Source organism: Sebastes fasciatus, chromosome 7, assembly GCF_043250625.1.
Source record: "Sebastes fasciatus isolate fSebFas1 chromosome 7, fSebFas1.pri, whole genome shotgun sequence".
Lineage (NCBI taxonomy): Eukaryota > Metazoa > Chordata > Actinopteri > Perciformes > Sebastidae > Sebastes > Sebastes fasciatus.
In genome coordinates this window covers 26444341-26468834 of record NC_133801.1, presented here as the reverse complement: position 1 = coordinate 26468834, position 24494 = coordinate 26444341, and the positions used below count along the sequence as shown (strand labels likewise).

The following is a 24494-nucleotide window of genomic DNA, read 5'->3' as shown; positions in this document are numbered from 1 at the left end:
ATTTGTTAAGTTTCCATGCTAGCATCTGTTTGTCACCAGCTTGCCATTATGGTCATCACATAGTCGTCAAATAGCAAATAACAGAAGGTTCCAGTACAACCTCTCAATAATATGCAGTCCAGTGCAACACCACCATTAACTAGACTCCAAAATGACCATAGAGTTGGACTGACACAGCCTTAACAAAAACGAAACATTATATGCTTCACAAAGACGGGATTTGCTGCAAAGCTGTTGCATTGGATCGTGTTAGATTTCAGAGGTGTGCCTAATGAACTCATAACTCAGTGTAGTTCCCACCTGAACTACCACCTGATTTACGATCTGTTTGTTAGTAACAGACTGTTCCTGTTTTCTCAGTGCCTGACTTCCCAGAAACACCACTCGAGCGTTCTCTCTCTCAAACACACACACACACACACAAGCACCATTACATATTATACAGCACCCATAATAAAGGAATTAGTTCGATCAGCCCCCTCGCACTAAAGCCTAATTGAATTAGCATTAACCAGCCATTAGCATCTTAACTGCACAGGTAACCCAGAAACAGTGGCATGAGGCCTGAGAGCATTATACCTTCAACTATATGTGTGCGTGTGTGTGTCGAGTTTTTAACCTTCCTGGCGAGAACATGTTTGTAGAGTGAAATTAAAGTGGCCAACCTTTTCTTCTGTAAGGTGCTAGTATATGTCTAAACTGGGTGTACAGTTAAAGATTCTATGTGTAGCATTTCTTTGAGACAACAGTCTCTACACTGTACAATACATCACAGCCACCAGCTGAGATTTGTGTTAGGTATGCTGGATTGCATAAAAAGTCATTTCACCAAAAAGAAAAAAAAAGAAATGTAGTCAACCATGTGAGATACAGATGAGTAACAATGAAAAAAAGCTAAATCAAGTCTTGGTCAAGATATTGGTCTACCAGGAGCCTCATAAAATAGCTTCCAGGCCTCCTGCAAAGAACATTTTTGTGTTCTTATCCTAAATCTCTGATTCCCCAAACTCTCTTAGAAGAGATTTAGCAATGCACTTCCATAACGTTGTCTGATTCACAATGATGAATCAATATCGATGCAGCAGAACCAGAGAAAATCATTTTTTTCATACCATGCATCGTTCTTCCTTGTCAAAACCTGGCGCCTACATTACCCACAATGCAACTCTAACTGCGGAGGAATGTCGCACTGAAAACATAACAAATTTAGCAGAGTCAGTAGTGATATTAGGGGACCAGAAACAGTTCAAAAATGTTAATAGAGCTGGCAACAATGTGCCATCAGAGTTGAAGTTTTAGCCAATAGATGGGAGAATATCATACAGCAGTTGATGATATACTATCAGGTGTTTATAACAGAGAATGTTCGCCCGGACAGTGACTTCTATGAAGACTCCAAGGCAGCTCTTTCTTAACAACTACTGAACTGTATACAGTATGTTGCCATGCCACAATATGCCAATAAAATCATACAATCAAAAGAAATTAGAATTATCACCTTTCAGTTGTATGTCATTTATGACAAACATTTATGACATTTATGTGAAATTGTCATATTCAGCATATGAATTCTTGACATATGGCCAATAATGGGATTAGTTAGTTAACAGCGACCTTGACCTTTGACCACCAAAATGTAATCACTTCATCCTTGAGTCCAAGTGGATATTTGTGCCAAAGTTGAAGAAATTCCCTCCAGGTGTTCATGAGATATCATATTCATGGACGGCCAACAGCCGTACGTACAGCGATACGTATGTACGTACAGACAGACGGACAACCCGAAAACATAATGCCTGATAAATCATGATAATGATGATATGGTGAACAGAATATTAATGGAGCATTACAGGTGCTAAATGCGACATTGGGAGCATTTCTGTTGCCTCTCAACAGCTCTCAACATGGCGGTGGCTTGTAGCTAACAGTGCTAACAGTGCTAACAGTGCTAACGGTGAAAACAAAGGCAACACGGCTGACAGAGTTAACAGTGTTAACCTGAGGGGGGAACCGGAGGGTGGGTGCTACGCTTCCGCGACAATGGCGTCGGTCGGCACGGCGTTATCAACTGTAACCTCTGTATGAGAGCAGTGCAGAGCGGCGGCCGTGAGAGGGACTTCATTCTCTGCTCAGGTAGACATTACTCCTCTATATCTTTACATAGACAATAGTTGTTTGCTGCTATATTAATGCTCTGGATATCATATAGAAAATCTTTAAGTTTATTTTTCTTTAGTTTGTAGCTTGCTGCGTAATGTTTTTAATGGAACTGTTTTCTACTGAAGAAGTAAAAGCTCAGTGAATCATCAAATTGAATGGTCACAGTAAAGCTCTGATGCTATTATGTGTCTTTGAGAGGTGATTGCGCGGTGCACGTGACGTGTGTTCATATCCAACTGTGCCATCCTAAATCCCTATCCTAAAGGTATATATATATATATATATATATATACATATATATATATATATATATATATATATATATATATATATATATATATATATATACATACACACACACATCGCTGTGCAGTGTGATTAAATCTTTAAGGAAAGTAGCACTGGCTGAAGGGATAAGTAGGGCCAGTATGTGGGGGCTAACAGCTGGGTGGAGAGAGGCTTTTAATCTGCCCGGTTTTAACATGATGGAGGGAAAAACAGCAATCCAGGGCGTGTGTTTTGAATCCTCCTCCTCCTCTTCCTGCCAACATCACATCCTCACATTTCCAAAGATTTAAAGAGATGAAATTAAAAAAGAAAGATGTCAGTAAACACATTTGGATGCCAACGACATATACATGCCTCTTCACACCAATGCAGTGGATAGATGAAGTCAATTTCCGTCCTTAATTGTTTTTTAAATTAGTTTTTTCACGAGATTAAACTAAAGTAAGCATGTTTGTAGTAATATTATTGTTTTATCGTATATAATAATCAAACTACTACTATGATTACTACATGTCTACACAGGCAACATGTTAGCAGAGCTGCAGCTTCAGTGTGTCTCTGTCTGTGTTTAGGCACAGTGTTGAGTGTAGGTCACCCCAACACATTCTCATCCCAACTCGTCACATACTGACGCTCTGTCAGACCTCTCGGCATCACTTTTCGATCGCAGTAAACACGTGGTTGATGTTGTGAGTTAAACAAAAAACACTTTCTTAGGATTAGGCAACAAAACCACTTAGTTAGGTTTAGGAGAAAACAACATGGTTGGGCTTAAAATTACTACGTTTGTAAAGTGAAAGTGAAACTTAACACACGGGACACCAACAGCGGTCTCCTGGATGAAAGTCTTGTGTTTGTCGGACCCATCCACCGCCCCTCCCGTTGCCGCGGATGAGTTTACATTGTCGTTAGTGGAAAGCCTGGTGCGTCTCATACCGCCGCTAAAGGGTGCCTTGTGTGTCTGTATAGAAAGTTTCAGTCTAAAGCTATCAGTATCGGCCTTCAAATACCCATATTGGTCAAAGCCTGGTCTGATAAACCTAAAGCTCTTCCTAACCTTCTGCCAAGCTCTTATCATCCAGAAAAGCCACCGCTGTCAAAACCTTTGATCTGCCTGTCTCGCTGGTTATCAGGGAGCAGACTACTGTGTGTGCATGTTTCTGTGTGTGTGCATGTTTCTTTGTGTGTGTGTGTGTGTGCGTGTACCCTGAGGCCTGGCCAATCTCAGCTCCGCTGCAGGCTGGTGACAGGTGCTAATGCTGGGGCGAGAGGCTGCACGGGCCTCCATGCTCCCTACTGTGATAACACTGACCGACCTCCTAAAGCCTACAAACACACACACTCACTCTCTCTCACACACACACACACACACAGTGGCTTAGCTTCCTGATAACTTTGCTGCACTTCAGAAGCAGCCTGTGTATGTGTGTGTGTGTGTTGGATTGATTTTTCAAAGGATTCCCCTTTAGTGCCAGCAGGCCCTCCATCAAAGCCGTCCATGAGAGCCTGTTAGATGTGTGTCTGTCTGTGTGTGTGCATGTGTGTCAAACAACAGCCCTGTGTTTTGCCTTAGAGGTGATATGATGTTATTATGTCGTGCACAATGGTTGATTTAATACTGGATAACTGGGATGTGTGTGTGTGTGTGTGTTGTGTGTGTGTGTGTGTGTGTGTGTGTGTGTGTGTGTGTGTGTGTATGTGTGTGTCTCTGTAAAGGCTGAATTGAATTTTGTAGCTGTAAAGGCCCATCTGGACAACACAGCTTAGTGTTACTGAGTGAAGTGTGGCTCATTGCTAAACATACAACACACTAAAACCTCCAGCTGACCATTTGGCAGAGCTTTGACATGCCTACGTATTTTAGAATTTCATTAAATCAACCTTTTCAAAGCTATCCACACAAGTCTTAGTGTGTGGGTAGACATGTAGGATGGTAGGATTTAAGCACATTCTAGGTGTTTGCTGTCAGAATCACAGTTGTTTGAGAATATTAATATGAATGTTCTCTGTTGAGAGAAAAAAAGTATTAGGGCGTTTTCATATTCGGTACAATTGATTCGTACCGTGCCCAAGTACGATTGCAGCTATAATAGTATGTGCCATCTCAGGAATCCATCTCATCAAATAGAAATTGTCGAATAGCAATTATGGACAAGCATCATAAACCACCAAACAGAACTCAGCGAGTTAGCATACAGACACATTTGAGTGAAAAAAATTAACTTTTCTGATTGATAATATTCTCCAGAGTAGAAAAAGGCTCGGATCTGTGTGTGAGTGATGGCTTCCTTGCCCTGTCTCTTCTCACGACTTTTTAAGTGAACTCAGGGTGAATAATCAGCATCATTTAGGCTGTGATGTCTGAAGGTTGGCAAGTATGCTGATCAACCATACGTATTCATCATTGACCATGATTATTGACGTGGCTTTTCATCTATAAATGCTTTAAAATTGAGAATTTGGCTGCTGAACTTTTTAAATCAAAACCTGTGGCGGGTAAAGTCACAGAAGGCCTACTCATAAAATATACCGACTTCACTGATACCGAATCTCACTCCAAACTGTATTGAAAAGTTGGCATCCCTGAACCCCAGTTCTACCTCTGTACTGAACGCACTGACTTTTATATTTCCATGTTTGTTCCTCTAAGATTTGATTTGCCACTCGTGCCGGTTTTCCCAACAGAGAAAAGTTCCTCAAAGTGATATAATGAAGATTGTGTGTTGTTTGAGTCAGTCATTTCCTGTACCCCACTGTCTGTCACATATTTATAGCTGGGCAGAATTTAACTGATGATGATGATGATGATAAGCAGAAATTGAAGCTGTGATGTCATGTGTTTGTATCGTTTATTTACGTCACCTCTAAATCATCCCTTTCAGCCTTTATCACCTCTTAGTCCTGACAGGCACAGTGACCAATTCCAGTGAACACACTAATAGAATAAACCAGTTGTTTTAGTGTCTGCCTGCCTGCCTGGCTTGTCACACACACACACACACACAGAGAGAAACAGGTTGCAGACTCTCTGGCTCCAAAGCACAAGATCTCTCTGATTGCAGATATTACGGCAGACAGAAAGGAGAAAAGATTAAGGTGCAGTGTAGGTCTGTGTGGATTTGGTTTGACAGACATGAAGATTGTGTTGTGCTTACAAGTTGTTTGTTGTGTGCGTGTGTGTGCATGTGTGTGTGTGTGTGTGTGTGTGTGTGTGTGTGTTTGTGACTTTAAACTAGCTGATCTGCTGAACCCGAGTGGAGCTGGTGTGTCTTTAATTTATGTTGTGGTAGAAAATGTTTCTCTTAATATATTTAATTCTGAAAAAGAAGAGTCCGTCTTCAAAAAGGCCAATGTTGTTGGAAATCTTCCACAAAAGCAAAAATTGCTTTCTTAAAAAGAAAATGAATCAGTTGTATGATATTTGTATCAGCTTGCCTGTCCAATCAACTCATTCAGGCCGAATGAAATGATTGGACAGTCTTATTACAGTCCTGTGACAACCACAGATACCAGATTTTCTCTTTTTTTTTGTCAGAGCGTTTCATTTATTGATTTCTGTCGGGATGTAAAGATAACTACAACAAATATAACAAAAAGGTACAAGTACAGTACTTGAGTAAATGTACTTAGTTCCGCTACTAGTTTTAAGCCAAAGTTGCTCTGATTGCATCACGAAATTCATATCATCGTGGAAATTAAAACTGCCTGCACCGAGTTAGCAATCGTAGAATCAGAAATGGATCAGGCTCTGAAGGCCCTGATCCCGATCCTTCCAATCAGCAGGACAACTGCAAATATTTCTGCATTCCTCAATCTATTTGGTAATCAAAAAAGTCTTAACCCTGTTTGTTTTTTTGCTTGCAGGTCCATTTGACGGGCGAGGCGTGACCCTGCTGGAAGTATGTGGTAGCTGGCCGGAGAGCTTTGGCGTGCCGCGGCACAACGTCGGCTCAGCAGACCCGAGTGACGAAGGCCTCCGGGAGAGACTGGCTGACGCCATGTCTGAGTCCCCCTCCAGGGATATAGTAGGATCTGCTACAGGTCAGTAGAGAATGCATGCACACATACAAACACTTCACATGAACATATTATGTCCACTTCCATAAAACTTCTGTTCTGCTATTTTTTGTTTACTTTTCACCTAAAAGTTGTACTTAAAGGCATTGGAGGTTGAAGATTACTAATGTTAGGTCTTTCACTGAGGTGAATGCAGTGCCAAAGTGACGTTGCTCCTGCTCAGGTTATTCCAGTTTAGATTTTAATCCAAACTTTTTATGATGTGGTTATATGAGGGAGCTAAATGGCACTGAGGTGGTACAGAGGAGAAGATGTCTTTCTTGTTGCATGAATGCCAAAAACATTATACTGCAAAGTAAATCTGATCTAAAAACATTTTCCAGTCTGAAGGAACAAACGCACCAAAAAAATGGCAGACGAGATAAAGCATCCACAGAGTTTTACCTGTCTTTACACACTGTCCATGATACATTTTCAGTCTGTACATCCATAATAAAACACTCTCATCTCTTGTCAAGATAAGTCTCCGCTGAGAGTACCTCGACTATTTTGGCATATTGTTATTGCTAAGGAAATCAGACGTGAAGGAATTCTTTAGAGCCATAGAAATGTCTGTAAGTATGAACAAAAACCTAGTAAGGGATGTCCTGAAGATGTAGCTTAACATACATTCGTGAGTACACTTTAAGATGCTTTATGCACCTGAGCAAGGTGATTTTACATGTGGATCTTGTAGCACTGAGTCCTTTCAAAAGCACGTTGGTGATCTGGGTTCTTTCCTAATTCCTAAATCCCATTACAAATGTGTCCAGTGCAGCTAAGTGTCTTCTTAGGTAACCTGACTTCCTCACTGTGGCATTACCCAGTATACAGTGCTGCCAGGTTAAGGTCCAGTGATGGATTAGCTCAGCACTACTGGGATGGTCTGGTTGTTTGAGTGTGTGTGTGCGTATGTGTGTGTGTGTTAGGATTGGGCATATCTGCACATGCCTTGCTTTACTTTGAGGCTTCCTGCCTGCATATGTGTGTGTGTGTGTGTGTGTGTATGTGTGTGTTTGCAGCAGACATGCCGTTGGCCCTGACAGTCCAAATGGTTAACTCGTTTAGGAAGTGGCAGTGCTCTCTCTTCTTTCTCTTTCCCCCCTCCTTGAGTGAACAAGAGTTCCTTTGATTTAAATGTGTGTGTGTGTGTGGGGGGGGTGCAACTCCATAGAGGCAGCCACAGGGGTGGAGTGTGGTGGGGACGGCGTTGGGGTAGAGAAGTTGGGGTGGGGGGGGGGTCACAAGGCCCTAATGGATTTAGCATCGACTATCACCCCCCCAACCATCTCCAGCCATATCCAGTCCAGTCTCCCCCCGCCCTCTCTCTCCCTCTCTCTCTCTCTCTCTCTGTTAGGCTTAACCTCATTTGTAGCCTCTCTCTCTCTCTCTCTCTCTCTTTCTCTCTCACTTCTCATCACTCTTTTTTACTGCCGTCCCCCCACCCTCTCTGTGTTTCTTCATTAGATTAGATTTTAGAGACTCCCGGACACCAGTAGTCAGTCGCCTCTTGTTCTTGCCCTACCCCCCCCCACCTTCCCCACCCTCCCCCCTCTCCATTGCATCTTGAGCCCCACAAAATTCATTACTGATCACATTACATCAAAATACAGCCATGACACACACACACACACACACACACACACACACACAGAGTTTCCTGCGCCTTGAGCTGTGCTGAAGACATCGTCCACAGGGAATGTGATGGACTTGTTGGTTCCTCCATCCATTCATACAGGCAGAGAGGCTTCAGTCTCTGTAGACTAATCTAATAGCACAGCACTTCTGCGCTGTAACATAGGAAATGTCATTGTGTCTGCTGTGAGGGGGGAGAGTGGTCAGGAGTTGGGATTTTATGGGAAAAAAAGGACCTGGTTGGGTCAAAGTTTGATGGATGGATACAGTTTGTTTGGTTACCTGTTTATTACAGTTTTCCTCATTCGCTTTCATTCTCGAATGAGAATTATTAAACAATAAATTCAATAACAATTAAAATCTTGATTAGTTTGTTGTTCACAACAGATTTTAATTTCTCATTTTATTCATTCAAACAAATTGCTTTTGTTCTGGCACATGTGTGCAAAGAATGAGAACAGTTGTCTACGATTTGGCCCAATAACCACTTGCACATGTCTTGCTGATCAAAACTGATGAGTTGATTCTCAGTGAAATTGTCGTCTTCTTCACAACTTCTGAAAATGTTTTCCTCGTTTGAGCCGTCACATGCAAAATGATCCATTCAATTATCTAAATCTGTCAGACATGTAAGGGATAATGTACAGCGAGCCGGTCGTTGTTGTGAAAGAATCCCCCGACAGTGGAAATGTGAAAGTAAATGTAAAATATTTTTAAAAACATCTGTAAACATCAAATTATGACCAAAGATAGTTTGCCATAAGGGGAGCAAATTGAGTCATACTCAGTCACACAGACAGCGAACATGTCTATTGGCTGTTTCCAGCCAAAAGAAACACAGACAGTCAACTGTCAACTTCAGGATGAAATCTGACCGCACCCGAGTAAGACCTCCTATTTTACAACACTATTGATAAAAGCCGTGTCAAATCCTAGCCTTGTGTACACGAGGGCCCCAGACCTCAAGCTACAGATGAATACATGGAGCACACAGTAATGTGGAGCACCAGGCGTTTCATTCATTGCGTTTTATTCATTGTGGTATTTGTTACGCAGGACTTACAAAATAATGTTAAACACATCTTCTTGGACCTGACTCTGAAGATCTGATTTCCTGTGGCTTTCTATTGGAACGAGGCCACAGTCGACATGGCGTCCCATCCGCATACAGTACGGCCCACGAGTTTTTTGTTTGAGTTGTGACATTCAATTAATTATTTACAGTTGCTTTACGTGCACTTAAAGTGTTTCCGTTGTGAATTGAGCTGTATATGGTGTGTTTAAAGGCTCCCTGAATGTGTGTGTGTGTGTGTCTTGGCGTGAGACTTAGATGGGCAAAGGCAGATGGTATCTTGCTCAGTTGTCTCCGTTTGGTGGGAGCTGTGGCCCCAGTGCTTAGACACACACGACACAGTGGAGCTGCTAACCTTGAACCTGATTGCAAACACACACATGCATGCACACACACACATACTCTAACCTCATCTATACACACACATCTATTTCTCTGTCATATGTTTCCACGCAACTGTTGAGTGAATTCTCTGCAAACTTTTATATACAATCAGTTTCAACTCAGTCATTATTTATGTCATTCCACTGCTATTTATCACATTTATTTCCTCTACAAAAACAATTTGCAGTCGGATCGTTTACAAAAATACATTTGGATGGAAACACAGCAACAAACGAGACATTTTTTTTTCCTGCCTCTCTATGTGTCTACTCAGAGGATCTCGTAGCTGGAATGCTCACTGATGTAACAAATCACGTCTCTCTGACATTCTCCTCCAGCACACACACACACACACACACACACACACACACACACACACACACACACGGACACACTCTCTCGCAGATTCACAGGGAAAACAAAGCCTCCAGTCAGGGTAATGGGGCTCTCACGCTAAGGCCGAGACCCAGCGTCGCCAGCTCGGAGGGCAGGTGACACTCACATAGAGAGATGGACGGATGGACGGAGGGAGGGAGAGAACAGAACATGAAGAAGAGGAGGGGAGAGAGAGAGAGAGAGAGAAAGAGAGAGAGAGAGAGAGTGAGAGAGTCCCTGACGACTAAAACACACTGGGGCTGAAATTAGATTTGGCTCCAATGATATAATGTCGCTAACTAGATTTGCCTTATTGGTGCCTGTCCAACATAAATTCCATTGAAGCCATATGGAGAGCGGACTACTGCTCAACACGACCCGGTGCGCCAGCTGAGAGCAACTCGGAACAATGTGTGCTTTCTATGTCCGTTTACTCGCATCCTGTCATTTCACAATATACAAATTTGCGTGTGGTATAGCGGTGGGGTATTTTATTGTGTCTCCATCTTTGGGTCTGAGTGCTTATAGCGGTGTCATTTACTGTGCATCAGAGGACTTTTTTCCAAGCAAAGAGATACCAGACACCACGCGTGTTTACAGCAGGAAATGTAAACCGTTCCATAACAAGCTGAATTCACTTTGGTGTCATATTAATCAGCTAAAAAGAGATTTAAATTTCTTAGCATTTCCACTTTGTACCTATGACTTACAGGGCTGTCCACATTAGGCATAAACATCATGTTTTTTTTTTCATGAACATTTTTTACCAGTAATAGAGTTAGAGCTATGGATGCAATATCTGGCGAAAATAAAAGCCATATGTAAATAAAGCATTCTGTGGCAGTTCCATATGTTTGGGGGAATGGACAGAATATATACAGATAGATAGATAGATAGATGGATATATGTATAGATAGATGAACTAAGTGGAGTGTGTCATACATCACCTCCTGTCAAATCCTGTCTGTATGCGAGGTTGTTGGTCCATCATCAGTTTCTGTTTTTCCTTTAAACTGTACTGATCCAGAACAGCGTTAGCAGTAAAACATGCATCCCATCAACTTTAACAAAACAGAATGGTTCAATGGTTCTTGAAATTCAATTTGCTGTTGTACTTTTTCTTATTCCATCTATTTATTGCTTGATTTCCAATAGCTGTGTTCGATTAAGAATAGGATGTTTGGTTCTTACATGACTTTTACTGTAAATGAAATTTCCATAATAACTTAGATCCCATGTTTACCAAAACTGTACCTATCCTGGTGTTATATATGTCTCTGAAATCTCTTCCCGTGCGCATTTCACCAGGATTGAGTCGACAATCTACGAATCACAGCTACCATCACAACTCATAGAGTAAAACTGGATAACGGTTTAGGTTGAATATCCCGTACTCGTGGTGCCAACAGTGCTCCGTTTGTTTTGTGTGTTGCTGTACTGAGCAATGTGTGTGTTGGGTTTAGTTTGGTTGATTGATGAATAAAGGTTGCTGGGGACCACCCACACCCACTGGGTCATAACCAGCTCTGCTTGTTAGATCCCAGCTCAAAGAAACTGGGAGTAATAATAGTAATAATAATAATAGGAATAATAGTAGGACTGTCTGAACAGCACAGAACTCAGCTGGCTCTCTCAACGCTCGACTCAAGACAAATATTTAGGGGAGCCTTATCAGCACCAAAAGGTTGTGAGCTTTTCTCTATGTGTGTGTGTGTGTGTGTGTGTGTGTGTGTGTGTGTGTGTGTGTGTGTGTGTGTGTGGGGGTGGGGGTGGGTGGATGTTTTATTAATTCCAGCAATTTCTTATATATTTTTGTATGTGTGTGTCTGTGAAGCTTGAAGCAATCACACACGCAGATACAGTACACCCGCGTGTGTGTTTATGTGTGTGGATGCATACATTTGTGTATGAACTACCCATTACATGTGTTTATATTTGAGCTGTATGTGCAAATGTATGCTTGTGTGTGTGTGTAACTGTATATGCAAGTGTGTCAGTGTATGTGTGGGCCTGTATTTTATTAGCTATACCCTCCACATACATGTGTGGGAAGGATATGCATGCAGGATCTATACTCGTGTGTGTGTGTGTGTATGAACAAGTGTTTGCAATTACTTGAGTTTGTGTTCACGCATGTGTTGATGGATATGTGTTTCTATCAACTACCTAATGTACCTACATATGGTCAAATATATACTTATATATATGTGTGTGTGTGTGTGTGTGTGTGTGTGTGTGTGTGTGTGTGTGTGTGTGTCTGTATTTCCTTGACCTGCACTACCTCTTAAAAAGTTCTTATTATTTATGAGCTAGCAGGCGGTGGTCCAAACAGGCACCCTGACTTAATAATTGGTCATTTACTGTTGGAACCTAGACTGTAGGCCTCTGGGTGGGTGACATACTGTATGTCGGCTTTGGGAAGCTTCCACCGAACTTCTGATCTTATCGCTTCAGAGAAAACATCAGCTCTGTTGCCATATGCTGCTCGGTGTGTGTGTATATATGTGTGCAAAATGTATAAAGGATAAAGAACGTTGATGTAATTTCTGGGTGTAGATTGAGGGCTTCCTCTCGAACACATGCTCACATATGTTCCTGTGAACATGTGTGAGCATGTTAGTTTTAGCACTTAATCTTAAAGAGACGGTACGATGTTGCTTATCTCCCTCACCCCATTTATTAATCAATATTACACTAGGCAGGCATTGTGCTTTAGCAGCATGCTATTTTTCCATTTGGACCAAGTGTTGTTTTTTCCATTTGATGAATGTGCACTGCATATTACAATACCCTGTCAAATATAGTGCTTTAATGTTTCAATGCCACTGGACTCTGCTAAGAGCCTGTAATCTCCCGTATGCATCTAACCAGTGTTGAGCTCCTGACTGGAAAAATGCAATACATTACTCATTACGGTTACTCATTTCTAAAGCACCATAATTGCTTTAGTTATTAGTCCCAGTGGGCAGTAATTGGTTCATCTACTCATTATTTTTCTGTTGAATGTCCAGATTTGGGGCTTGTCTTCCAAAAAACCTGGATAATTTATCTCAATATACTCTGAAAGTCTGTGTGACTGATTTGAGAACTACCGTTGTCATCATTTCACTCAAAATGATGCGCTTTTCCAACCCAGAAGGTCAACGTCTTGATCCTTTCTAGTCAGAGTAGTAGGAATACACCCATTTAGGGAAACCTTCACACACCAAAAGTCTGCATTTGACATGTATGGGAAGAGATTTTTCTATTGGCATATGACACGCACTTTGAATTTTAGGGTATTTCCCAGGCTTGTTTGTGATGTGTGTGAAAGATTTCAGCCATACAGTGCTTCATACCTCAAGGAGCCTGCACCGTCAGTCTGCATTCAACACATACATGATGCTGCTGGTTGAACATCACGCTGTTTGTAACGCTGTCTTAGGTGTGGGTAATGCTGTTGAAGCCGTGCGTCATACTGTTTAAGGTGTGCATAATGCTGTTGTTATGCTTATATAGTTCACACACAGCACATATGATCGGAGGGTTCAACTGTATATTGTGCCATACGATTGAACTAACGCTAGAATAGCTACATGCAGTTCAAGTTCAACATTCAAGTCCATGCATAACAGGGCTTCACACCTACTGTATTATTGAAAAATAAATAATGTATGGCAAACACTAATCATACCTCAATGTCAAGCAAAGTGCATTATTTTTCATAACCACGTGGAGCAGACTGAAGTATCCCAGCTGTACAGCATCCTGGCCACTTAACAGCAACAAAAAATGAATTCATATTTTGATGGAATACATACTTTAAATGAAGACTTTATGTTGGCAACATCTTTCTTTGACATTATCATTAGTCTACTTCTTCAACAAGTAGGACAAATCAAAGCCTTATACTCTAGTCTTCCAGCTATTATTCAGACTAGTGTTGACTACATCAGAACCACGTGGTTATCTGAAAATAATGCACATCCTCCAGCCAATCGAAATTACATGCATACAGTTACATACATATACTGTATATTCTTGTTACAGTTAAAAGGAACATCTTTATATTTGTCGTCTTGGGATTGTCCAACACTTTCAGGGAAAAGTTGCCACTAACAGAGGTAAAAGTTGAGGTGGCAGGTTGAGGTAAAGTAGGAACACTTTTGCGGTAAATTGCAGCACATCATCAATATTTTATATTGAGCTGAGCAGATGCAGTCCGATTAAAGATAACATGACTATCCAGACAACCGTACAATAGCTTCAAGTATGCTTTGAACGTGGTGTCATTATGCTTCTCTTGACACTTTACAATAAAGTAGCTGCTTCGTGTCTGTGAGCTCCATTGAAGTCTGAAGGCATGTGAACGAGCTGCACAGGAAAAAACATGTAATTTATTTTTTCTATTGTATAAAAATGAATAACCTCTTTAAGTTCTGCTATTATATAAATCATTCCATAGAAAACCTCATTAATTGGTCTATTAAGGAAACACAGAAAGTAGACTGCACGCCTGTTCAGACAGCTGTGTGATTTAATGGGTTGTACAATACATCCTGTATTTGAATTGGCCGCATATTCCATTCACACAAAGCCAGGCTATTATCCATCCTGCCGACTGACTGGTTTCTCTGCTATTCAGCCTTGTTTTAGTACACTGATACCCATCATAAGAGCAACAACACACAGGGACGGGTTGAGGGGTGGGGGTGGTGTGCAGGCTCAGAGGTCCTTCTTCTCCTATAAATCAGTACAGACGTCTGCTGGCTTCACTTCTACACATACACACGGAACCATACAGTCACACACACACACAAACAAGAGTGGCATGCATGCTAGCCTTATACACTTGTGTGGCTTCTTGCCGTGTCATGCTGACTGGCCAGCGGACTCTCTTGCTGCAGTTCATAACATACTGTAAGCATGTAAACCACTGACAGTTGATGTGATGAAAGACGTGTCACTGAGAAAATGTATATCTGGGTTAAAAAAAATTATTTGCGTAGCATGTTGTTGAAGTTTAGTTTTCCATCAAGTGTCTTTAATGTGTCTGCAAATAGCCGCTGAATTTCAAGTAGGGCGTAGTATGAATATAAAATTCATAAAAGCTTACTTCAAACAATGTTAGCGTGCTTTTCTATAAAAACTCTTTTAAAGAAGCCAAAGTTGAAGAATGTTATCTTAGTATAAGTAACTGTACAAGTACTTGTGAAAAACTAACAAAAGTTGTGAAAGAAATAGTCAAAAATTGACAAAATTATGATATATGATATTATTATATATATATATATATATATATAATGATATCATAATGATAAACAAAATGTACTTGCTTTTGCAAATTGGTTGCATTTTTAGAAGACAGAGTTGATCCATGTTATCCGCCAGTGATGAAGCCCCATTGAAATACAGGTTGACAACTGATTCAGTTTCAGACCCACGTTGTTTAAGTAGCAAATATACTTGCGCCCATGCACGTATATGGCCGTGTTGGTCTTAGGAAAACACTAAATTCGGGCGGCAGGTGACAATTCAGAATATAATGAAGTGAGGCTCTCAGGCATTCTGTATGATCAACCTGCAGCGCACTGTCAGCGCTCCTCTTCCTGACCAGAGAGATCACGGTGGTCACACGCCTCTGTGGCATCTCCTCTCATCATCCCTCTGTGTGTGTGAGTGTAGACGTATAAGCTACTTCCAAGTTTGTGGGCCCTCTCCCCCTAAACAGCGGCGTTTTGAGGCTGATGGATCCGCGCCTTATGCACTCGCCTCTTCGGCAGCACCCGGCTGCAAACCTGTGCGTAATGCATCTCCGCAGGATTCCGCTCAGCCGGTCCGACCCCCCTGTGGGTTCCATCGAAATTATTTATCAATACATGTTTATCATATTTAGCCTGGGGCTTATTATCAAATAATGAATTTTGCCGCCTGCACCGGTTAAATAGGTCATCCGTGCATTTGCTCAGATGCAGTCAAAGTGAGTTGTTGATGGGACAGAGGATTGGGAGACGGTGGAGGCAGAAGGTCTACCTGGCAACGACCACATTCATCTGCTGGCGCACTTTCATTTCGAACACGAGCAGATCCGTTTCTTCAGCAGAAAACCGCTCACTTATCCAATTTGCTGAATCCGCCTTCTAAATAGCAATGCACCAATGTGCAGGCTGACCTGGCTTTTAAAGGGAATGGGAGATGACACTGTGATTAGTTTGATTTCTGTTTAAAAACACACCTATGATTAATTAAGAGACTAAATACAACCCCTTTGCGCTTTGCTTTGCACCCAGATTATGTACCGCAATAGTGGAGTTGGACACGCCCTGAATGCACTTGCGTCATGCACTTTAGACCATGCGCTATAGATTGTTTAAATAGGACCCAAAGTGTCTCGGTAAGTTGTCTACCACAAGCCTCCAGATCGGCTTCAGTCCTTCTCCTCAGAGATTCTCATAGTGTGTCATGGTGTGTGGAACTGTACCGGAAGGATGAACAGTAGGCTATTCTTCCCTTATTTGGTGTTTTGATGACAGGGTCTGAAATTAGCAAATTGTTGGCAGTGGTGGGCGAAGGTAACGTTATCATCATGTGTTCAAATGTAATCTCGTAAAATTAAATTTTTGGTGAGAAACTTGAATAAATACAGTTGTTTGTAGGAGACTAAAACTACTTTTGCTAAGATTTCTTTTATCATTTTCATCAAAACATTGAGTGCGTCCTTGGTTATGTTTCTCATTTATCGAATTTATACAGGATTTTCCTTTAATCTGTGACCATGTGCACATGAGATTCGGTCTAGTTTTTGACGTATCACAAATTCAGACATTAATTGCGCCTCCCCCGCACATCCATCATAAGGTCACTGACCTACTGTGGTCTAACAGCGACTGGTAGAGATGAATTTACAGGACATCAGTTAGAAATGCTGGCCAGGCGAAGACAGGGAAAAGACATCGGAGAGCTCAATGTGTCTCGGTTTCCTCAAGTGAACTGAACCTAATAGTTTAGGTTTTCAACATGCCAGTCTGATTTGTCATGAACTCCAAGTCCTTTCAGTCTGTCCAGAAAAGCTGGCTGGATAAATAATGAATCAGACATGCCTTCTCAAAATGTGGCTCCAACCATCCATTGAAGTCTTTCAACGTCTAACGTTGGCGTAAATATGACCAGTCTTTAGCTACCGGCTTTCTCGCAGCGTCCATGTACGTACAGTTGTATGTTTATTATACATAGCATTATTGTGGCTATGATCTCCATAGCCGGCCTAATGTACAGACTGTAGGACTCACGCGATGGACCACACACACACACACACACACACACACACACACACACACACACACACACACACGCACACCATTTGGATACTTGACTAACTCAAAACTATTAGTTAATCATTTTGTGACATGCCCAGAGGGCCATGTTGTCCCCTCGCTTTAACCAAAGAGAGAGAAGGAAGCGAAAGAGAGAGAGCAAATGAGTACACTCTCTCCCGGAAAGCTACTCAGCGCTGCCGTGACAGACAGAAAGAACAAACGCAGGGAGGAAGAGAGGGTGGGTAGGGGGGGGGGGTGGAGGGAGGAAGACGTCAGGGACTGAGTGAAAGAACAGAAAAGGGAATGCGAGGCTGGCTGAGGCCGGAGAGTATGGTGCTGAGAGAAGAGACGACGAGTGTGAAAGCAGAGTGTGGTCATTATATCTGCCCTTCAGCGCCCCCCCCTCCTCCCAGCCTCTCTCTTCTCTCTTCTCTCTCTCTCTCTCTCTCTCTCTCTCTCTCTCTCTCCTCTCTCTTTCTCTCTCTCTCTCTCTCTCTCCCCCTCTCTCTCTCTCTCTCTCCACGTTGCCAGGCGAGAGTTTGAGCGTAATATGCGGCGACAGTGTGAGACGATGAAGAATAATTCCTGTATTCAGAGCTGCCACCGCTCGCCCCTCCTCCTCTTCATCCTCCTCCTCCTCATCCTCTCTCTCAACTCCACTGACAAGTCAGGCCTGGATATCATTGTATCATTTATCCCAGCCTCGCCTCTGCCACTCTGCCTCGTTTGCCCAGAGGGAAGTGTGAAAAGTGTGTGTGTGTGAGAGTGTGTGTGTCTACATGTGTGAGGGTCTCAGTGTGTGAATGTATGTGTGTGTGTATATGTGTCTATGCGTGTTAGTGTCACTCTGTGCTTGTGTGTGTGTGTGTGTGGCGCTCTAGCTGACTGCAAATGGGCTTTTGTGGAGTTTTTTGGAGACTGCACTTAACAGCTCGCTCAAGGGAGACACACACAGACGTACACACAAGGGGCTGTAAGGGTTCACAGAAAAGGAGGGCAAGTGAGAGCAGAGCGAGAGAGAGAGAGAATTATGGCGAGAAAGAAAAAGAGAGATGGTGAGAGTGGTGGGAAGCGCTTTTTTAAAGCCCCGTTCCTGCATCTGTTTTGGCTCTGTCAGACAACAAGAGGGGCCGGAGACACACTTTGTGCAGAGTATCAGAAATGGACTCGTGGCTGAGGGGGATCCACTTCACCCAATCTGCTTCACCACCGGCGGGCGGCGGCACGCAGCAAAACACTTGTCGCTGCTGCTTCTGACCGGAGCAAATGAGTCCGTGAGATCTGTGACCCATCACTCAAACTGTATCCAGGCCATTTTCTCCAAACTGTCACTCCAGCTGATACTAGTAACTTCCATTGTGTGATACTTGAGTGATTTGGAGTTTGGACTATGTGGTGTAAAAATACAGAACACTCATGGTGATCTGTCAGAATCTGAACTACAATATTAACTTTAACTGATATTACAGTTCTTAGCTTTTTGCACAAAGGCACTAGTCCTTCATCCTAATTTGTCTCAAATGACAATTTTGTGCACTAGTATGATGCTAACCAATGGATTTAAAATGTGAATAAGAAGCAGGAGATTGTATTTGACCGAAGAGCAGTTGGTGAACATGAGCCAGTCATATTCCTTGGCCAATCCATCTCAAGTCAGCCCTTGTTGACGCACTGAGTTGGAAAAAACAACGTTGAATACCTTTCCTCCTGGCTGAACCAGTGGTTGCACTTTTGACATAGCCTTATGGATTTTGGTGTAGAGCAGAATTTCTTGCAAGTATAATATTGCATCTTGGTCAAGTAATTTTATCAGTACAACGTCTTGTGTATGTCTTGTGTAGCCTGCATTGGAAATTATATGAGTGCAAGATTATCCACATCTGCAGGTATCTCGGCAGTCTGCACTTTGACAGGGCGAGAAAATATTGTTTTATTCTAACTCGAGCTTTTACTTTCTGGAAGAAGCTTTAGAGCCTCAAAGCATCTGAAATCCCCTCCTTTCACACCATTTTGACATTGGAATTTGAGGGACTGTGTCCGAAACCAGCAATCTGAGAGAGTTGTGCAAGTAGGAAGGGCTTGGACTTCTCTCTCAAAGTCTTTCTTCATTCCTCACATAACTACCATTTTTTTCAAATACCACTTTTTTGTGTATACAACTGAGTGCAACACTATGAATTAAGTGAATTAAGACTATAAAGATATGTAAAACACTTCATGTAGAGAGATCAGGGAGGCAGCGGGATGCAGCCAGGAGAAGCTACGGCAGGCATGTCGCTCCAGTTCAGTGTAAGATAAACCGATACGAATATTAATTTATTATTATGGCAATCAAGCTAACGGAAACACCAAAAGATAACATGTTGCAGGTTGTGCCCTGTTAACACCTGGCATTAACATGCGTCCCGGGTGAACCGATTACAAGTGGACAGCTCTAAGTACAGCTGTGAATGCACAGCCAAGATGCATTGAGGACGCATTGAGATTCGATCGCTCAGACCACATTCGGAGGTGGTCTAGGCCGCATATGTGCGCAGTCTTTTAGTAGTGTGTACATGAATGTGTCCTGGGCCAAATTAAGGACAGCCTATACTCAAGTGATGTCCTCTGCGTAAGCAGAAGTAGGTACTAATTGGCGCTGCATCATATTAACAGTGCATTACACAGTGCATTGCTGTCTCTCGCCAGTTAAAAACAAGGCATTTGGTCTTTGCAAACAGAAAAGATGTACGTGTTTATTTGCATATAGAGCAGGGAAATTGGATCCGAACAAAAGTGGTCACTGGAGACGCATGTGGAGACACAGGTGTGAACTGACGTACTTAGAGCTGTCCACTTGTGATCGGATCACCCAAGACGCGTGTTAATGCCAGGTGTAAACAGGGCCAAATATGTCTTCAGTGTCACTTGTGAATGAACTTGTGTTTGGGTACATGATGGACGACATAAAAAAAAAAACTCTAGAGGCTTGAGAAGCGCATGAAAACATTTTACTAAAAAACACTAATTTACTGCCATCTGTATACTCAATGCAAAGGACATGGGATTAAGTAATTGTACTTTCCGTGGCCATGAGGGTTCATGAGGGTCTGACTGAATTTTGTCATCTGCTGATGCCTGGGAGAATGTATGTACCTACAAGCACACCAAATGCAATTTGTTTTGTACATCAGGAGTATATCAAGAACTTAATAGAACATAAAAAGAAACTTCATGTGCATCTTTTATACATTTGACCAGTGCTAAAAAGATATACGTTGCTTTTTTTTTATGCAAACCTATAATGAAAATGTATGAAACCATATTTAGACTATCATGGGGCACTGAAACTCCTCGTAACCCCAGCGCAATTACGACAATTATGTTGTGTTGCATATGATTCAGGTCAGGTTAAAACATCCCAGAGACAACCAGCAGTATTATATCCTTTGGCCTAGGAATGTTTATTTCAGAAAAATACATTGAATCTTTATTATGTCAGGTTACCTGAGCATTTTGCTAAGGAAATTGATTGAATAACTGAAATTATGTCTGCTCCCTCCCGAGTGTGAAATCAGAGTGACGAAACATTCTCAAAGGGTGGAGGGAACTGATTTTGTGAAGTGGAACATAGATCCTTTTATTAGATGGCAGCAAACTCAGGCAACACATACAGTGCAGACACAGTGTTTGTATTCACACACAAAGTCACACTTTAAACAGATAATGTGTTTTTGGCAGTGCATACACTCAACCCGCATGTATACACACATTCTGCTCACACCCTGTCATACTGACTCTCATGTATACACATATATTACACACACAATCTCTCCTAACATGACCCTGCATGCGGGTGTGTGTGTGTGTATCAATAAAATATGGTGGCATGAATAAGTGATAAGATACATAATGGAGAGGCAGCTGAGCTGAGCTGAGCCAGGCCAGCTTTCCACAACACTGGAACTTCCTGTCAACAGAATGTCCAACTAAGGACATGTCCTCCTTCTAAGAAATGGGTTGGAGAGAAACAAAGAGGAGAAGATACTGTATGAATGTTTGCACATTGGGTGGTAGGCTGTATTTTGACAGTCTCGGAACCCATCGGCTATCGGTCTGGCAACGATTCAGCTTCTAGGGTCAACAGACAATATTTCGGGGTTTCTGGTGTAGCCAGCAGATATCTGCTTTTGTCTGATATTTTTGTTTGCGGCCATGTCTCTAATGAGACCACCAATTCTGTTTTTGGCTTCCTCATTGCTGTGATTGTATTAGAAGCTCTTTTCAAGAGTTACATAAGGCCCAGAGAAAATCACCAACTCCTGCAATTTTATTTAAAGGTAATTTTGTAATCGACTTTGAAAGCAGTTTGTTTCTTTTATTACACAAGTTTCTCCACACAATACACAAACACAACTACACATTGTTGGTTTCACACGGGATGCAAACTCCAGTCTCCTTGGGTCAAAGTCCTGTGTTTTGTGTCCCATCCATCGTCCCCGACCTCCACCCCATATAGAGTTTAACGCTGTCTATACTACAGCGCCTGACTTCCGCTTCTGCTCCTGTCATAACTACTACGGTCGCTAGAAATCACTGTCGTGTTCTTTTATACCTTCTTTTGGTGATCTACCATGTGAATAGATGATAAAACATACTAGTAGGTGCAGTAGGCCCCTATTGACCCACATCTGAAGGGCTTATAGTGACTGATAAGGCCTATTTAATAGCCTGACAACAGTCTAATTGGCTGCCTTTCTAGTGTGAAGCATGATGAGACCTTTTCCACTCATTAGCACGTTTTACAGGCCGCTACCCCTCTGAGGCTTTTGAATACAATCATATCCTGTCCTCCATAAGAGAAAGGTGGACAGCACTGATTTCAAGTTAAAGCCAAAGACAAAGTTTATCAATCAAATCTGACTAAGACTGGCTGAACCACTGGCAGAGAGCGAAAATGAAGCGATGACATCGTGTTCTGCGTGTTTAGAGGCTGATATTACAATAAGACCACATTGAGAATCTGTGCAGCCACGTGTCCAAGATGAAAGCCCAGCCCCGATTATGCCACATTAAAACAATTAGAGCAGACATATGAAAAGCATCTGCTTCATGTTGATGCTATAGAGATAATGACATCTCTCTTTCCAACTCCACGTCACTCAAATGCAAGCAAAAGCAATACAAGGATGTGTAATTCAGTAATTAGGAAATGAGCTGAAATCATCCTAATGATGAGCACAATCATCTTCTAGTGCAGACTGACAGTAATATGAGAGGAAGACAAGATAGCAAAAGCTTCCTACACGTACATTGGTAGCTATTTCAAGCCTCTAATTGGTTTGTGTATGTTGTGTTTTCCTGTTAAGAGGTTAGGAAAGTTTAAAAGCACTCATGAGCCTTTGGTTTGGTGAAGTGGATTGCAGCATGCATGCAATTCAAACTGATTCTCTTCATTAGGTCATTAACTAATGAATAGGGTTTGTAATAGTGGAGCTAGTTACAATATACCTAGACATGAATGTTTGCTGTAGAAGTAATTATTTGTCTCAGCTTTAATTGTAGTCAATCACAGACAAGCATGAAATACATTGAATTTGATAGAAGAGGTCCCGCCTCAAGGGAGGACAACACCTGCCCGTCCTCCCTTGCCCCAACCACCACTTTCTTGCCTGCCCTGCTGATGTCGTTTTTGAATCTTTTTAATTAGAATCTAAATAATAGATTTTTTTCCCAAGAAGAGAGAAAAATATTTTATAAATGATACTGAGATTTGGTAATGGTTTATTTCAACCAATTACTCTTTCTTTATATTTTGGTCTCCCTCTTACCTCTCAAAAGGAGCAACCTATTGTGCCTCTATAGACCAGCCTCCGGTGCTACAAACCTATATAAAAAAAATAAAAATAGCCCTTATGTATGGACTTTCAGTCATTGTCCTTGTGTACACGACTAATCCAGAATCTGTATTGACTGTGTGTGACTGTGCATTCTTCTGTTGTTGTTTTTTTTTAATGTAAACCTTTCGACCTCTGCTCTCTTGATCCGCATCTAAACTGGTCAAAGAAAGTGTGTGTGCTTAACATGAAAGCAGATAAAGGAAATCATGCTTCTTAAAGGTCAAACCCCATGTACCCAACAACAAACTGTTGTTTATTCAAACCCTATAGCATGATAGATTTCTCCCCTTCGAACACAGCTTTTCTACTGTATATAAAGCAATCCAAATGTAATGGAGGCTCCTTTGTATGCAGCTTTTCTTCCACAAGCAGCTTTTCAAAGGACTCTTATACGGACCAACTGAACTTTTGCCATTTGACCCTTCGCTGACTGTGTGTGTGTGTACAGCATGTGTTTGTGTGTCTCTCAGGGTTAACCTGTACACAAGTACCCATAGTACATTTGTGTTGTGCTTAATGGAGCCGTGTTCCTCCTCTTACCAGCTCTGCAGTTCTACACAAGTTTGCTTTCATTTGCCGCTGTTCTGATTTCACACTTGCTCCAAGAACAGCATCACGGAGACCCCGGTGTGTGTTTGTAAGTAAATGTGTGTGTTTGATGTCTGTGTGTTACAACAGTGACTACATTTAGACTGAAAAACCAGGCCACTATTAACATTTTATAAAACAGCATCCGATTCAGTCTTCTGACTCTGATGGGACTGATGCAGAGACAGATGTTTATATCATTTCTAGAGTATTGGAGAATGAATATCAGACATCAGAAAAGATGCCCAGCTAATGTCAGATTTATGGCCTGATGTGCACAGCCAGGTTAGAAGACAGCATGATGGGGAAGGTGCATCAACATCATGAATAGGGGCAAAAAGCCTCCTGCGGCCATAAGTCCAACACACACCATCCATATTGTGTCATTTGAGATCTGGAGTCAAAGTGCAGTAGCTTGGATGTGCCAAACCGGGGAAGAAATGTGGAATGCATTTCCAGAGACTTATGTGGAAATAGGACAGTGGCGTATCCTGCATCAAAACCTTCAACATGACTTTTCCAGACCAAAAACAGCATTAAAATAACACAAAGGGCGGCGTTGGTTTGCACATGTTGCTGTAGGCATTGGTGAGAGGATGAAATCCAATTTCAAAATGTTTGAAAATAATCTTTTTAATGACTATTTTAATTTATTGCCAACATCCAGCCTGACCCTATTGACATTATTTATATAGAAGAAATTCAGGTAATGTCACAGGATCCTTGGCTTGACTTGATTGTAACATTTGCTGGTATTCCTGT

The 24494-nt window shown here is 41.8% G+C and overlaps 1 protein-coding gene across 1 annotated transcript in view; it reads left to right on the top strand.

Annotated features, from left to right (window-relative positions):
• bcas3 (BCAS3 microtubule associated cell migration factor) overlaps window positions 1-24494 on the top strand; it is a 351373-nt gene that overhangs the window by 314884 nt on the left and 11995 nt on the right. The window contains exon 23 of the mRNA XM_074640019.1: window positions 6313-6489. Coding sequence (XP_074496120.1) covers window positions 6313-6489 — 177 coding nt within the window. The remainder of the gene's footprint in view (window positions 1-6312; window positions 6490-24494) is intronic.